Raw genomic sequence first — 17,403 nt, forward strand, 5'->3', positions numbered from 1 at the left:
ATGTGTGGAGTAGGATATTTGTCTTACCGAAGAGGTGGTTCCTATTTTTTTATGATCTCTAGAACTTGTGGTTCTAAGATTTGTTTTCAGCGGTTCTAGATGTTTTCTTACGCTACTGTACACTGTCTGGGGTAAAGAACCCCAACCACTCCGCCGGAGGTCACCAGTGGCATCCTGTTATTTTTATCTGACCTTTGACCACTTAGCTTTGCCTATTGAGGTCACACTATCGACCAAGGTACTATTGGTCCTGTCAGACCTGTCCTCACCCTGGCTCTCTGAATATCGAGTCAGAATAACAAAACTATATTGTAAGATGTAATAATGGGCCTATAATTGGAAACATTTTATTACATATGTATTGTGTAACTACAAGGCCTAGTACATTATTGTGGTATTTGTAAGGTGGACATCATCACCAGAGTATTTTGTCTGCTTTTCCCATGTCTTATTATTTTGTCTATGACAGTATGTTACTCCATTTGTCCCAGGTCATTACATTTGACCTTGAAATTCTCACTACAAATGGTTACATTTTTTTGTGACCTCTACCCTGGATCATAGCCTACTCCAGCATTTCCCAAACTAGGGGTTTGAAAACAGGAAATTCTGATATAAAATTATGTCCGTAACCTCCAGTAGCAGCTAGATGCGGTTGTAATAAACAGTGCTTTCTGTTTTCTTCCTACAAATGTAGTTCTATCTTTTGAACGGTTTAAGCTACATATTATTATGACCCCATCATTGATGTTGATAAAAGCCACATTGTCCGAGAGGGATTTACATGGTTATCAAAACGTCACGCCAGGGTAGACCTACAGGAAACAGATCTTAAGTGTTTCTAAAAATCCTTTTGTGTTTTACATGGTGTGGGTTTTTGATATCAAAATGGGGTCGCGGACCAAAAAAGTTTGGGAACCCCTGGCCAAGCCTACTCACTGGAATACCCATTTTGTCTCCCCTAGTGGAGGAAAAATGGACCTACAATGACAAATAAAAAAATAGGGATCAGCGCATTGAGCTATAAAAAAAACGGATCAGCGCCATGTCTGATTCTCCAGTAGTGGAATAGAGAACGGGACACCTAAACCATTTAATTCCAGGGTCGGGGATCCCGTTCGGTCTCGAGGATGTCCGGGAGCGCAGGGATTCAGCAGGGCTCCCCGGCCATCGGTGCAGCTGGATCGGCGCCTGCGGCTCCGGGAGCCGGGGGAACCGAGGGTTCGGGCGCCACGGTAGGATCGGCACGAATCGCGGTGAAGAAGGCGCAGCTCCGCTCCTCCCCGCGCCCGAAGAAACTGGAGAAGCTCGGAGTTTATTCATCTTGCAAGGTCGTTTTAAGTAGTCCATTATTACATTATTTAGCAATTATACATTTTGCAATGTTTTGAAAGTGGTTTGAGTTTCAGATGCTTGTTGGTTTGCAGCGCTACCAAAATGCAAACGCAGCAAAGGAAGCCATTGCTGCGCTTGCATTTCTTCATATCCCTCATGCTCTAGTTATGTAAAATGATCCTATTGGAAATAAACATCAGGGAAAAAACGGCAAAATGTACAGTTTAGCGCTCCCATATTATAATGTTAAAATATGTATTTCTAGGCGGGAGAGTGGACTAAACATTCTCAAGGTGCTTTGACAAATTCAGGTTAGCCTGCATGCCTTGGTGCGGAATGCCTCCAGCAAGGGGAGCGTGCGGGGCGTAATTCACCCCACTGGGATAGTGACAGTGTTTTTTCCGTCTGTCAGCGCACTGTGGTAAAATAGAAAGTATTTATTGCAGTTATATATCATCTGCAGGGAGAGACAGCGTCTTTGTTTTGACAGTGACAGCTGCTGGGGGGCGGGGTTTGTTGTTGTTCCTTGGCTCTTGTTCCTGTGCACAGTTTGACTCCAGCTAAGAGTTGTAGTGAGAGAGGGCTGGCCCAACAGGCATTGCCTAGCTATGCCACTTTGTAGCCAAGCGGTCTTTGTCAACTTATGCATATAAATTCAATGGGATTTTTCCTATTACGTTATGTTTCTAAACATGTGTGTATGTGTGCATACAGTGTGTGTGTTTCTAACCGGTGGAACCCTGTGCTGTAGGCTGAGGGGGCCTGTAAGTGTAACAGCTGGAAGAGCCAGAACCCCCCTCCCACACCACCCCGTACAGACCAGCAGCCCAACACTTTCAACCTTCAGGACCCCTGCCGTAGCTGCTCTCATACACTGGGTAAGACTAGGGGGAGAGAGGGTCAGAGGGGGACATGGGGAGGGGTTGCCCTGTGTACTGGAGGGGGAGAGAGGGTCAGAGGGGGACATGGGGAGGGGTTGCCCTGTGTACTGGAGGGGGAGAGAGGGTCAGAGGGGGACATGAGGATGGGGTGCCCTGTGTACTGGAGGGGGAGAGAGGGTCAGAGGGGGGACATGGGGAGGGGTTGCCCTGTGTACTGGAGGGGAGAGAGGGTCAGAGGGGGACATGGGGAGGGGTTGCCCTGTGTACTGGAGGGGAGAGAGGGTCAGCGGGAGGACATGGGGAGGGGTTGCCCTGTGTACTGGAGGGGGAGAGAGGGTCAGAGGGGGACATGGGGAGGGGTTGCCCTGTGTACTGGAGGGGAGAGAGGGTCAGAGGGGGACATGGGGAGGGGTTGCCCTGTGTACTGGAGGGGAGAGAGGGTCAGAGGGGGACATGGGGAGGGGTTGCCCTGTGTACTGGAGGGGAGAGAGGGTCAGAGGGGGACATGGGGAGGGGTTGCCCTGTGTACTGGAGGGGGAGAGAGGGTCAGAGGGGGACATGGGGAGGGGTTGCCCTGTGTACTGGAGGGGAGAGAGGGTCAGAGGGGGCATTGGGAGGGGTTGCCCTGTGTACTGGAGGGGGAGAGAGGGTCAGAGGGGGACATGGGGAGGGGTTGCCCTGTGTACTGGAGGGGGAGAGGGGGTCAGAGGGGGGACATGGGGAGGGGTTGCCCTGTGTACTGGAGGGGGAGAGAGGGTCAGAGGGGGACATGGGGAGGGGTTGCCCTGTGTACTGGAGGGGGAGAGAGGGTCAGAGGGGGGACATTAGGAGGGGTTGCCCTGTGTACTGGAGGGGAGAGAGGGTCAGAGGGGGCATTGGGAGGGGTTGCCCTGTGTACTGGAGGGGGAGAGAGGGTCAGCGGGAGGACATGGGGAGGGGTTGCCCTGTGTACTGGAGGGGGAGAGAGGGTCAGCGGGAGGACATGGGGAGGGGTTGCCCTGTGTACTGGAGGGGAGAGAGGGTCAGAGGGGGACATGGGGAGGGGTTGCCCTGTGTACTGGAGGGGGAGAGAGGGTCAGAGGGGGACATGGGGAGGGGTTTCCCTGTGTACTGGAGGGGGAGAGAGGGTCAGAGGGGGGACATGGGGAGGGATTGCCCTGTGTACTGGAGGGGAGAGAGGGTCAGTGGGAGGACATGGGGAGGGGTTGCCCTGTGTACTGGAGGGGGAGAGAGGGTCAGAGGGGGACATGGGGAGGGGTTGCCCTGTGTACTGGAGGGGGAGAGAGGGTCAGAGGGGGGCATTGGGAGGGGTTGCCCTGTGTACTGGAGGGGGAGAGAGGGTCAGAGGGGGACATGGGGATGGGGTGCCCTGTGTACTGGAGGGGAGAGAGGGTCAGAGGGGGACATGGGGAGGGGTTGCCCTGTGTACTGGAGGGGGAGAGAGGGTCAGAGGGGGACATGGGGAGGGGTTGCCCTGTGTACTGGAGGGGGAGAGAGGGTCAGAGGGGGACATGGGGAGGGGTTGCCCTGTGTACTGGAGGGGGAGAGAGGGTCAGAGGGGGGACATGGGGATGGGGTGCCACTGCCTCGTGTAAGGGCATGATATAGGCAGGTGGAATGTTCTAGAAATCCAGATAATAAGGAGGTAACAGGTTTTCAGGGACACATTGGTCATCAAAACTAAAGTCTGTCTTCGCACTCTCACTCACTGTCTCTCCTTTTCAGGTGACCATGTAACCCACCTGGAGAACGTTTCAGAGGAGGAGATGAACAGGCTTCTGGGCATTGCTCTGGACGTGGAGTACCTGAACACATGTGTCCACAAAGAGGAGGATGCTGACACCAAACAAGTCTACTTCTCCCTCTTCAAGGTAGGCCACAGCTCAACATGTCAGCAACACATTACTTTCAGTGCATCTGTCTCACAATGTCCTTCTTTCACCTTCAGCTATTGAGGAAATGCATCCTTCAGATGGGCAGACCTGTGGTGGAGGCACAGGAGAGTCCTCCCTTTGAGAAACCTAGCATTGAACAGGCAAGTGTACACAACAAATACGCACATGCTTAGCTAAAAAATACATATTTAGATCACACTTACACAAGATGTATATATTATATGTTATTTACATGATCTCTGTGTCTCTTCAACAGGGGGTGAATAACTTTGTCCAGTACAAGTTCAGCCATCTTCCCTCCAAGGAGCGTCAGACCATCGTGGAGCTGGCCAAGATGTTCCTCAACCAGATCAACTACTGGCAGCTGGAGACGCCCTCACAGAGACGACAGCGGGCTCCTGCTGATGATGCCGCCGGGTACAAAGTCCACTACACCAGGTAGTAGGCGCCCTTTGATGATATGAATGCAACTGCTGGCAGGCACGCTTTGATGATATGAATGCAACTGCTGGCAGGCACGCTTTGATGATATGAATGCAACTGCTGGCAGGCACGCTTTGATGATATGAATGCAACTGCTGGCAGGCACGCTTTGATGATATGAATGCAACTGCTGGCAGGCACGCTTTGATGATATGAATGCAACTGCTGGCAGGCACGCTTTGATGATATGAATGCAACTGCTGGCAGGCACGCTTTGATGATATGAATGCAACTGCTGGCAGGCGCCCTTTGATGATATGAATGCAACTGCTGGCAGGCACGCTTTGATGATATGAATGCAACTGCTGGCAGGCACGCTTTGATGATATGAATGCAACTGCTGGCAGGCACGCTTTGATGATATGAATGCAACTGCTGGCAGGCACGCTTTGATGATATGAATGCAACTGCTGGCAGGCACGCTTTGATGATATGAATGCAACTGCTGGCAGGCACGCTTTGATGATATGAATGCAACTGCTGGCAGGCGCCCTTTGATGATGCGTTCCCAGTCATGACATGTTTATTCCTAATGCACTGACCACACGGTGGACTGGCTTCATGTTCTGAATGCTTACATGCTGACTACAGCGGGCGCACGCGTGCGTCCACGTGCGCCATCACACCCATGTAGACTTTGTTCATCCACACCAGACATGATTTGTCCTGGGATATAAACATTGGGTTGTTGTTTTACCTGAAATGCACAAGGTCCCCTTTTCCCCCCTGGATCTTGGGGATTTTGACCCATTTTGAGTCACACACAATCGTGTGTTCTCAAACACTTAAACATAGGGTAGCTATGGTGTTTTTAGTCCCCAGTAGCCCCAGTCACTCCCATAACTTGCTACCAACAGATTCATTTTCTCTTCATTCCAATAGATGTGTACATTTCATGCAAATTGTATCACCGTTATATAACCCAGAATCAAACCCACATTTTTGTGGTGTGTTTTCCCCCAGATGGCTGTGCTACTGCAACGTCCCTCAGTTCTGTGACAGTCTACCGCGGTACGAGACGACCCAAATCTTCGGTCGGACCCTTCTGCGCTCCGTCTTCACTGTAATGAGGAAACAGCTGCTAGAGCAGGCCAGGCAAGAGAAGGACAAGCTACCCCCGGAGAAACGCACTCTCATCCTCACACACTTCCCCAAGTAAGAGACAAATTCTTCACATACACACAAACGTACACACACACGAGATAGAGGAGGATTCCTAGTCTTGGTCTACAGTAGGTGTGATGATGATATCTGTGTGCTGTAGGTTCCTGTCCATGCTGGAGGAGGAGGTGTACAGTCACAGCTCTCCCATCTGGAGTGAAGAATTCCTGTCTGGGTCCTCAGGAGGACCGATCCCCATCCATACAGGTAAAACACACCTGACCTTTAGCCAGCTTGTCCAACACACTCTCACTTAGAGTTTTACCTTGCCTAAAAGTAGGGAAAGTTGTGATGTGATTGATATGATGAGTGCTACTTTCCATTGATAAAGTAATCTGATGAGCTTCCTTGTGTATAATGACAGTGATCAGTGCGCCCCCGGTGGCCAGGCCTCTGTACTACAACTCCAGCCCAGTATCTGTGGACCCATCCAGCTGTGGCAGTGTCAGTCCTGCCAGGAAAACCGCCTCTGTTCTGGAACCCAGCCCAGGTAAACACAACAGGCTCTACGCACAGATCTAGGATCAGCTTAGCCTCCACAAATTATAACCTTAACCATTAGGGGTACAATCTCTCTTTAGATCAGTTTCTAGGGGAAACTTTACATATGATCTACCTGTGTAGGTGGACAGAAGCGGAAGCCATCGGAGCCCCTCCCCCATGAGGAGACTAAGAAGCTCAGGATTGTCGGGGACATCCCCATGGAACTCATCAACGAAGTCATGGCAACCATCACCGACCCCGCCTCCATGCTGGGACCAGAGGTAACATCAAACACTCAGGGCTCTGATCAATCAGCCGACTTCCGAATACAGATTGTTTTGGCGGTGCCTGAGGTGGAACTGCGTTAGAGCTGTCAAATTCAAAGGCGGCTCCTTGCATTATACCTAAAGTGGACATTGCCATTGTCTGCAGGGAGTCACCTTTGGAGAAATCCCATGCAGCCTTCAAGTTCGACCACTGGAATGCACAGAAGGCTGCTGAGGGGGAAACGGCTCATAATTATGTCCGGGATGAAGCAAATGGAATGGCATCAAACACCTGGAAACCAATTGTTTGATGTATTTGTTACCATTCTACGAATTACGCCCCAGTTATTACCACGAGCCCATTCTCCCCAATTAAGGTGCCACAACCCCGTGCTGGAATGTAAGATGTAGTATTCACCTGATTATGATGATAGAAACACTCATTATTTTGTTTAATGATTCGTCTATTTGAGCGTCATTATTTCTATACAGCCTACACTTTCGGTGTCTGAACTTCTAACTCGAGTGGGGAGGGTGTGGCTTCGTGACAATGATCGCAAGAGCAGCTGCTCACCGATTTGAAGGCTCCAACGCAGTTCCACCTCCAACACCACCAAAACATCCATCCGCTATGCGGCTGTCTGCTATCACCGGTTAACTCTTGATCTGATGGAATCTAGACCTCAATCAGTCCAACACGTATTCATCAATACTTCCATCTCTTCAGTCCAACACATAGTCATCAATACTTCCATCTCTTCAGTCCGACACAGTCATCAATACTTCCATCTCTTCAGTCCGACACAGTCATCAATACTTCCATCTCTTCAGTCCAACACACAGTCATCAATACTTCCATCTCTTCAGTCCAACACACAGTCATCAATACTTCCATCTCTTCAGTCCAACACATAGTCATCAATACTTCCATCTCTTCAGTCCGACACAGTCATCAATACTTCCATCTCTTCAGTCCAACACATAGTCATCAATACTTCCATCTCTTCAGTCCAACACATAGTCATCAATACTTCCATCTCTTCAGTCCAACACATAGTCATCAATACTTCCATCTCTTCAGTCCAACACAGTCATCAATACTTCCATCTCTTCAGTCCAACACATAGTCATCAATACTTCCATCTCTTCAGTCCAACACATAGTCATCAATACTTCCATCTCTTCAGTCCAACACATCATCAATACTTCCATCTCTTCAGTCCAACACATCATCAATACTTCCATCTCTTCAGTCCGACACATCATCAATACTTCCATCTCTTCAGTCCAATACATAGTCATCAATACTTCCATCTCTTCAGTCCGACACATCATCAATACTTCCATCTCTTCAGTCCGACACATAGTCATCAATACTTCCATCTCTTCAGTCCGACACATAGTCATCAATACTTCCATCTCTTCAGTCCAACACAGTCATCAATACTTCCATCTCTTCAGTCCAACACAGTCATCAATACTTCCATCTCTTCAGTCCAACACATAATCATCAATACTTCCATCTCTTCAGTCCAACACATAGTCATCAATACTTCCATCGCTTAACACTCTCTATTCCATCTCTGTTAAAAATCAGTTAGTGGATATTAGATTATATTTGACTTGCAGTTCAGAACCTCCCACTAAGTCAATGTTTTAGAGGCAGTATTGAGGTTTGAAGGTGATGATTATGGTGAAGCTACTGCTGCTGCTGAGAATAATGATAATGGGACAAATATATGGACACTGCTAAATCAAAATGAGTGCTGTCATAGGACTTGATAATGAGTAAGGCTGACGTCATTCCCTCCCCACCCCCAGACCAGTCTACTGTCGGCCCACTCAGCCCGTGATGAGGCAGCACGCCTGGAGGAGAGGAGGGGGGTGATAGAGTTCCACGTCATCGGGAACTCCCTGAACCAGAAGCCCAACAAGAGGATCCTCATGTGGCTGGTGGGCCTCCAGAATGTCTTCTCTCACCAGCTGCCTCGCATGCCCAAAGAGTATATCACACGCCTCGTCTTTGACCCGTGAGTGTTACCATGAAAGATGGCGCCGACAGACATGGCAGCATTCCTTATAGCGCCTAAGCAACTTTGCAGTATTTTTGTTTTTTTGTGTATTATTTCTTACATTATTAGCCCAGAACGTTTTTTTGTGTTATTATATACAGCCGGAAATAACTTTTGGATATCAGAGCGGCGGTAACTCACCAGCATTACGACCAGGAATACGACTTCCAAGAATTGGATCCTTTGTTCGCACCCCCCAGGGCAATTGAACTTATCCCAGAGGCTGCTCAAAGAACCCGTGGAGAAGATGTATTTGGAGTGGACTTCTAGTCCAACTCAAGAGGCGAGCACACCATCCACCGCTTCCGAGTATATTACTGGCTAATGTGTAAATACTGTCCCCGTCCATACAGCCAGCTGGTTCTCAGTACACCGCACAGACAGAAATAAAAAAAACTCTCCAGGAAGAAGAAGGGCAGTGGTGTATGTTTAAGAATTAACCACTCGTGGTGTGATTGTTATAATGTACAGAAACTAAAGTCCTATTTTTCACCCGACCTGGAATACTCCACAATCAAATGCCGACCGTATTACTTCCCAAGAGAATTATCTTCGGTTATAGTCACAGCTGTGTTTATTCCCCCTCAAGCCGATACCAGGACGGCTCTCAAAGAACTACACTGGACTTTATGCAAACTGGTAACCACATATCCTGAGGCTGCATTTATTGTAGCTGGGGACTTTAACAAAGCAAATTTGAGGAAAACGCTACCGAAGTTCTATCAACACATTGACTGCAGTACTCGCACTGCTAAAACACTCAACCACTGCTATTCTCTCTTCCGGGATGCCTACAAGGCCCTCCCCCGCCCTCCCTTTGGCAAATCAGATCACAACTCCATTTGGCTCCTCCCTTCCTATAGGCAGAAACTCAAAAAGGAAGTACCCATGCTAAGGTCTATTCAACACTGATCTGACCAATCAGAATTCATGCTTCAAGATTGTTTTGATCACGGGATATGTTCCGGGTAGCTTCGGATAATAATATTGATGTATACACGGACACGGTGACTGAGTTCATCAGGAAGTGTATAGAGGATGTTGTTCCCTCTGTTACTATTAAAACCTACCCAAACCAGAAACCATGGATAGATGGCAGCATTCACGCTAAACTGAAAGCATGAACCACGGCATTTAACCATGGCAAGGTGACTGGGAATATGGTTGAATACAAACTGTGTAGTTATTCCCTCTGTAAAGCAACCAAACAGGCAAAACGTCAGTACAGAGACAAAGTGGAGTCACAATTCAACGGCTCAGACATGAGATGTATGTGGCAGGGTCTACAGACCATCACGGACTACAAAGGGAAAACCAGCCACATCGCGGACACTGACGTTTTTCTCCCAGACAGCTGGGGCGACAGCGTAGCCTAGTGGTTAGAGTGTTGGACTAGTAACCGAAAGGTTTCAAGATCGAATCCCTGAGCTGACAAGATACAAATCTGTCGTTCTGCCCCTGGCAGTTAACCCACTGTTCCTAGGCCGTCATTGAAAATAAAAATTTGTTCTTAACTGACTTGCCTTTAATTTTAAAGGTAAAATTTAAAAAACACCTTTGCCCGCTTTGAGGATAAGACAGTGCCATCGACGTGGCCTGCTCCCAAGGACTGTGGGCTCTCGTTCTCCATGGCCGATGTGACTGAGACATCTTAACGCTCGCATGGCTGCTGGGCCAGACGCCATCCCTAGCCACGTCCTCAGTGCATGCGCAGACCAGCTGGCTGGAGTGTTTACGGACAAATTCAATCTCTCCCTATCCCAGTCTGCTGTCCCCACTTGCTTCCACCATTGTCCACCATTGTTCCTGTACCCAAGAAAGCAAAAATAACTTAACTAAATCTCCCCGTAGCACTCACTTCTTTCATCATGAAGTGCTTTGAGAGGCTAGTTAAGACTCATATCACCTCTACCTTACCTGACACCCTAGACCCACTTCAATTTGCTTACCGCCCAATAGATCCACAGATGATGCAATCACCATTGCACTGCATTCTGCCCTATCCCATCTGGACAAGAGGAATACCTATGTAAGAATGCTGTTCATTGACTATAGCTCAGCCTTCAACACCATAGTACCCTCCAAGCTCATCATCAAGCTTGGGCTATGAACCCCACCCTGTGCAACAGGATCCTGGACTTCCTGACGGGCCGCCCCCCATGGTGGTGAAGGTAGGAAACAACATCTCCACTTCACTGATCCTCGACACAGGGGCCCCACATGGGTGTGTGCTCCGCTCCCTCCTGTACACCCTGTTCACTCAACTTAATCATCAGGTTTGCAGACGCCACAACCATAGTAGGCCAACAATGACGAGAAAGTCTACAGGGAGGAGGTGAGGGCCCTGGCAGAGTGGTGCCAGGAAATAACCTCCCCTTCAACATCAACAAAACAAAGGAGCTGATCGTGGACTTCAGAAAGGGGGGGGAACGCCCCTATCCACATTGACGGGACCGCAGTGGACAAGGTGGAAAGCTTCAAGTTCCTCGGCGTACACATCAACTGACTATCTGAAATGGTCCACCCACACAGACAGTGTGGTGAAGAAGGCACAACAATTGAGAGCATGCTGTCGGGCTGTATCACCGGCTGGTATGGCAACTGCACCGCCCGCAACCGCAGGGCTCTCCAGAGGGTGGTGCGGCTTGCACAACATATCACAGAGGGCACACTGCCTGCCCTCCAGGACACCTACAGCAGGAAGGTCAAAAAGATCAACAAGGACATCAACCACCCGAGCCACGGCCTGTTCACCCCGCTATCATCCAGAAGGCGAGGTCAGTACAGGTGCATAAAAGCTGGGACCGAGAGACTGAAAAACAGCTTCTATCTCAAGGCCTTCACACTGTTAAATAGCCATCACTAGCCAGCTACTACCGGGTTACTCAAACCTGCCCCTTAGAGGCTGCTGCCCCATGTACATAGACTTGGAATCACTGGTCACTTTAAAAATGGAACACTAGTCACTTTAATAATGTTTACATCCTGCTTTACTCATCTCATGTTTATACACTGTATTCTATTCTACTGTATTTTAGTCATTGCCATGCCGACATTGCTCGTTCTAATATTTATATATTTCTTAATTCCATTATTTTACTTTTAGATTTGTGTGTGTTGTTGTGAATTGTTAGATATTACTGCACTGTTGGAGCTAGGAACACAAGCATTTCGTTACACCCGCAATAACATCTGCTAAATTTGTGTATGTGACCAATAAAATAAGATTTGATTTAGAGTTCTACCCTGATTGACTGACCTCCAAAGAGAAATATAGTCCCAACTTTGTAGCACAGAAAGAAAACTTTTAATGTGAAGTTGCTATACAGTTGTAACCAGAGGTTTGACCCCTCAACGTTATGTAAACAGTGGCAACAATTGAACATTACACCTGGCTGTATCTATTTTTTTTATCTATTTTTTTTTAAACCTTTATTTAACCAGGCAAGTCAGTTAAGAACACATTCTTATTTTCAATGACGGCCTGGGAACAGTGGGTTAACTGCCTGTTCAGGGGCAGAACGACCTTGTCAGCTCGGGGGTTTGAACTCACAACCTTCCGGTTACTAGTCCAACGCTCTAACCACTAGGCTACCCTGCCGCCCCCCATTTAACTCTAAAGCAGAAGTTGAACCCAGTTGCGTATTATGAGCTATTGAGTTGAATGATAAATTGGGAACCGTTCACTGTCTCTCCAAACAGAAAGCACAAGACTCTGTCGCTGATCAAAGATGGCCGTGTGATCGGAGGGATCTGCTTCCGGATGTTCCCCTCGCAGAGCTTCACAGAGATCGTATTCTGTGCAGTCACCTCCAACGAGCAGGTCAAGGTACGAGAATGCAGCTCTTTTAACCTAGTCCCAGATCTGTTTGTGCTCTCTTTCCAACTCCTATGGACATGTTTGACATGACAGTGACCATAGGACTTGCCTATACACAAACAAACAGTTCTGGGTCGCATTTCTGTTGGTATTAACTGATATGACTGATATTCATTCTACTGCCATTGAGCTCCGTGCCTCACTCTTCTTGATTGGTCAGTTTTGACCTTTGACCCCTACCTATTGTTTAAAGGGATACGGCACTCACCTGATGAACCATCTGAAGGAGTACCACATCAAGCACGACATCCTCAACTTCCTCACCTACGCAGACGAGTATGCCATTGGCTACTTCAAAAAGCAGGTCAGTACATAATTGGTTGCTTAAAAAGATCAGCAAATGGCATTGGTCATCTTGTAATGTAGGGAAACATCAAGAAACAGTCTCTTTAAAAAAAAAATACCATTCTTACAGCTCTCTGTCTTTCTTTTTCTCTCCATCTCTCTGTCTCAGGGCTTCTCTAAAGACATCAAGGTTCCCAAGGCCAAGTATCTGGGCTACATCAAAGACTATGAGGGAGCGACACTGATGGGCTGTGAGCTCAACCCCAGCATCCCTTACACGGAGTTCTCTGTCATTATCAAGAAGCAGAAAGAGGTGTGTGTGGTGTGTGCATGTCTACAATGTCTATTTGTATAATAAATTGAGTTACTACCTAAGTTCTCTCTCTTTCGGTCTCACTTCCACTATCTCTCTCACACCCTCCCTCACTCACTCCATCCTCGCTTTCAGATCATAAAGAAACTGATAGAGAGGAAGCAAGCTCAGATCAGAAAGGTCTACCCAGGACTTTCCTGTTTTAAGGAAGGAGTTCGACAGATTCCCATCGAGAGCATTCCTGGAATACGTATGTTTCTCCTCCTGTCATTATATTAGTCTACCTTCAGCATAGGTTCAAAGGATGTGTCCAAAATGGCACCCTATTCCCTACATGGGCCCTGGTCAAATGTAGGGCACTATATAGGGAATAGGGTGCCATTGTGGACAAAGGCAAGTCTCCAAAGAGGTAGCAGTGATTTGGGCAGTAAAGAAGTGTGTGGACAGTGTCTCTAGTTTAACTCAACTCCTTTTTGTCACCAGGAGAAACTGGATGGAAACCGGTGGGCAAAGGGTGAGTCTTTCAGCTCCTTATAGCTTCTACTCATCTATTTTTAGTAAAACAAATGTAACGGCTTTTAAGTTTTCCTTCTAAAGCTTAGCCAGTGAGCTAATGGTAACTCTCTGACAGAAAATGAGGTGATCACAACTTCCTGTTTCCTGTTGTGATCCCAGGAAAGAGCTGAAGGATCCAGATCAGCTATACAGCACCCTGAAGACCATCCTACAACATGTTAAGGTGAGGGACACGCACATACGCATGCACACACGTACTCACTCACGTACTCACTCACTCTCAAATGCACATACACACCAACTCGTAGCCACACACACACAGGTTTCTCGTTATGTGTTATAGAGTCACCAGAATGCCTGGCCGTTCATGGAACCAGTGAAGAAGACTGAGGCTCCTGGCTACTACCAAGTCATCCGCTTCCCCATGGGTATGTATGGCACTACGCATGGAACACATCTGTGCCTGGGTCAACTCTTCAGGGGAAGGAATATAGCCATACATAACTTGTAAGCAAGAAAATATGGATGATTGAATTGAATCCGATACAGACCCTTCAGAAAGTATTCATACCCCTTGACTTGTTCCATATTTTGTTGTGTTACAGCCTGAATTCAAAATGGATTAAATAGATTTTTTTCTGACCCATCTACACACAATACCCCGTAATGACAAAGTGAAAGTGTTTGCTAATGTATTGAAGAATTACATTTATTGAAGGCGGAAACATGGGTAAATCTCTAAGGGCTTTCCACACCTGGATTACGCAACATTTGTCCCATTATTCTGTAAAAAAAAATATTCAAGCTGTCAAGTTAGTTGTTGATCATTGCTTGACAACCATTTTCAGGTCTTGCCATAGATTTTCAAGTAGATTTAAGTCAAGTCTGTAACTCAGCCACTCAGGAACATTCACTGTCTTTTTGGTAAGCAACTCCAGTGTAGATTTTGCCCTGTGTTTTAGATTATTGTTTTGCTGAAAGGTTAATTAATCCTCTAGTGTCTGGTGGAAACCAGACTAAACCAGGTTTTCCGCTAGGATTTTGCCTGTAGTTGGCTCCTTGCCATATTTTTTTTTTTAATCACAGAGCGGAACAGCGGACTGTCAAGCTCCCGCCTATTCTTCTCTTTGGATTGGTGGATACATCTCTTCATTTGAATACTTTTTAAAATATTCGATGAGTGGTGTTGATGTCAATGCCTCTATTCAATGGAGATTGAGATGCTACGCTGAATATGAATAGACCATCTTACTTATTTGATTTGATTTTGGGCTTCGCCTCTTCTTCCCTGGTATAGTTACATACAGACAGACACGTAATGGCTAGTTAAGTCATATTGTGTTAATCACAACGTTTGGTTTCATAGAGGTCAATCAAGAGTCGTGTTAATGTTGTGTGATTATCTCCAGACCTGAAGACGATGTCTGAGCGTCTGAAGAGCAGGTACTACACCACGCGGAAGCTCTTCATGGCCGACATGCAGCGCATCTTCACCAACTGTCGCGAGTACAACCCTCCAGAGAGCCAGTACTACAAGTGTGCCAACCTGCTAGAGAAGTTCTTCTACACCAAGATCAAGGAGGCAGGTCTCATTGAGAAGTGAAGAGATAGGAGGGGCTTCAAGGATGAGGGAGCAATGGTTTAGGTCTAATGATTTTTAAATGTCTTTGTTTTTATTTACTTATTCTTTATTTTTCTACTGCGTTCAACCAGAAAAAGAGATAGCTATATATCCAGTAGGAAGAATGATTTTAGGTTAATCAGTATACTATCCCTCGCCCCACTCAGGAAAACAGAAGTCCTAGATAGAAACTCCCATCTGTTCAGCTAACACAACCCTCCATCTGTTCAGCTAACCTAACCCTCCATCTGCTCAGCTAACCCAACCCTCCATCTGTTCAGCTAACCTAACCCTCCATCTGTTCAGCTAACCCAACCCTCCATCTGTTCAGCTAACCTAACCCTCCATCTGTTCAGCTAACCTAACCCTCCATCTGTTCAGCTGACCTAACCCTCCATCTGTTCAGCTGACCTAACCCTCCATCTGTTCAGCTAACCCAACCCTCCATCTGTTCAGCTAACCTAACCCTCCATCTGTTCAGCTAACCTAACCCTCCATCTGTTCAGCTAACCTAACCCTCCATCTGTTCAGCTAACCCAACCCTCCATCTGTTCAGCTAACCCAACCCTCCATCTGTTCAGCTAACCCAACCCTCCATCTGTTCAGCTAACCCAACCCTCCATCTGTTCAGCTAACCCAACCCTCCATCTGTTCAGCTAACCCAACCCTCCATCTGTTCAGCTAACCCAACCCTCCATCTGTTCAGCTAACCTAACCCTCCATCTGTTCAGCTAACCCAACCCTCCATCTGTTCAGCTAACCTAACCCTCCATCTGTTCAGCTGACCTAACCCTCCATCTGTTCAGCTAACCCAACCCTCCATCTGACCTAACCCTCCATCCTCCATCTGTTCAGCTAACCTAACCCTCCATCTGTTCAGCTGTTCAGCCCAACCCTCCATCTGTTCAGCTGACCTAACCCTCCATCTGTTCAACTGACCTAACCCTCCATCTGTTCAGCTGACCTAACCCTCCATCTGTTCAGCTGACCCAACCCTCCATCTGTTCAGCTGACCCAACCCTCCATCTGTTCAGCTAACCTAACCCTCCATCTGTTCAGCTGACCCAACCCTCCATCTGTTCAGCTGGCCCAACCCTCCATCTGCCCAACCCTCCATCTGTTCAGCTGACCCAACCCTCCATCTGTTCAGCTGACCCAACCCTCCATCTGTTCAGCTGACCCAACCCTCCATCTGTTCAGCTGACCCAACCCTCCATCTGTTCAGCTGACCCAACCCTCCATCTGTTCAGCTGACCCAACCCTCCATCTGTTCAGCTGACCTAACCCACATGTAAGACGTCACATCTGTGAAGAACTGGACTGTCTGAGAGATATGGGGAGGGATAGTCAGTCAGTTACTCAGCCATTCAGTCTCTGTCTCCATATGGTGTTACTGGGTCGTAATGGTGCAGGGTGAAAAAAAAACCTAGACGCCGATTTTGGGTCAGTTTTGCACTTTCCCCACTAATGGTAAAGGTTAGGATTTAGGGGAGGGGAAGCTGATCCTAGATCTGTACCTAGGCGAAACCTCTCCCTGGAACCATAGTAATCTGACTTGTTTTATTTGTATGTGCGTGTTACGCGTGACTTTAGATGAGGTCTGTCCCAGAATTTATGAGGGCAAAATTTGTATGTATGTTACTAGAGAGTTCATCCTGCCAAAAAAGGAAAATTATATTTTAAATCTGTCTGTATGAATTTTAACAATTGTAAACCTCTTGAATTACTTGCTGTATATTTTTCCTGGTTTGTTTTTAAACTGAAAGGAGGGGAAGAAGCCCTTCATGCTGGTCCATGTAAAAAGTCCCATAGGGCAAAAGGTGACCATGGAAATGCACTTATTTATTTTTTCAAGCAACTATTCAGCATCACATGGTGAGAGCTTTTTTGTTTTCCATTGAGATGTTCCGTCTTTTGAGAAAAGCACTATGAAATAATGGCTAATTTTAACTATGTAGAGTTTCTCCTTATTTATGTGCTGTAATTTTTAAGGAATAATGCTTAATAAAATAATTTATTCTGTCTTATTATTTCTGTCTAGACGATTGATATCTTTGTACTTTGAAGATAAAATAAAAAGATTGTGCAATACTATGTAGTTTTGCTGTTTTGTATAGAAGATGTTTGTACTTTTTCAAACTTTAGGAGAAACCTGGATTTTGTAATAATGGTTTGAATGACAGACTATTTTATAGACTGATTAAAATAGAAG

The 17,403-nt window shown here is 47.0% G+C and overlaps 1 protein-coding gene across 4 annotated transcripts; it reads left to right on the forward strand.

The window, feature by feature from the left end:
- The first annotated feature begins 83 nt into the window (after positions 1-83).
- LOC115131287 (histone acetyltransferase KAT2B-like) lies at positions 84-16,011 on the forward strand. 4 transcript variants are annotated; one of them, XM_065020287.1, is made up of 18 exons: positions 84-1,331; positions 2,087-2,213; positions 3,942-4,087; positions 4,165-4,251; positions 4,368-4,549; positions 5,558-5,749; positions 5,859-5,962; positions 6,120-6,245; positions 6,380-6,519; positions 8,326-8,534; positions 12,279-12,405; positions 12,650-12,760; positions 12,911-13,054; positions 13,190-13,304; positions 13,538-13,568; positions 13,730-13,793; positions 13,914-13,998; positions 14,980-16,011. In XM_065020287.1, exons 1-18 carry the CDS (start codon positions 1,131-1,133, stop codon positions 15,171-15,173), a joined length of 2,385 nt encoding a protein of 794 aa, XP_064876359.1. In that variant the 5' UTR covers positions 84-1,130; the 3' UTR covers positions 15,174-16,011. The 4 variants fall into 4 exon arrangements, with proteins under 4 accessions (XP_064876359.1, XP_064876360.1, XP_064876361.1 ...); XM_065020288.1 differs by having other exon boundaries at positions 13,541-13,568; XM_065020289.1 differs by lacking the exons at positions 13,914-13,998; positions 14,980-16,011 and having other exon boundaries at positions 13,686-13,766.
- The last annotated feature ends 1,392 nt before the right edge of the window (positions 16,012-17,403 follow it).

Source organism: Oncorhynchus nerka, linkage group LG7 (assembly GCF_034236695.1).
Source record: "Oncorhynchus nerka isolate Pitt River linkage group LG7, Oner_Uvic_2.0, whole genome shotgun sequence".
Classification (NCBI taxonomy): Eukaryota; Metazoa; Chordata; class Actinopteri; order Salmoniformes; family Salmonidae; genus Oncorhynchus; species Oncorhynchus nerka.

What these genes read in the sequence shown, in the direction of transcription:
- LOC115131287 (XM_065020287.1), top strand. Translation starts at nt 1,131, where the DNA reads ATGTCCGGGAGCGCAGGGATTCAGCAGGGCTCCCCGGCCATCGGTGCA. An exon ending in TCTACTTCTCCCTCTTCAAG is followed by an intron (nt 4,088 to 4,164) that starts GTAGGCCACAGC and finishes TTTCACCTTCAG; the next exon opens with CTATTGAGGAAATGCATCCT. An exon ending in ATCCTCACACACTTCCCCAA is followed by an intron (nt 5,750 to 5,858) that starts GTAAGAGACAAA and finishes TGTGTGCTGTAG; the next exon opens with GTTCCTGTCCATGCTGGAGG.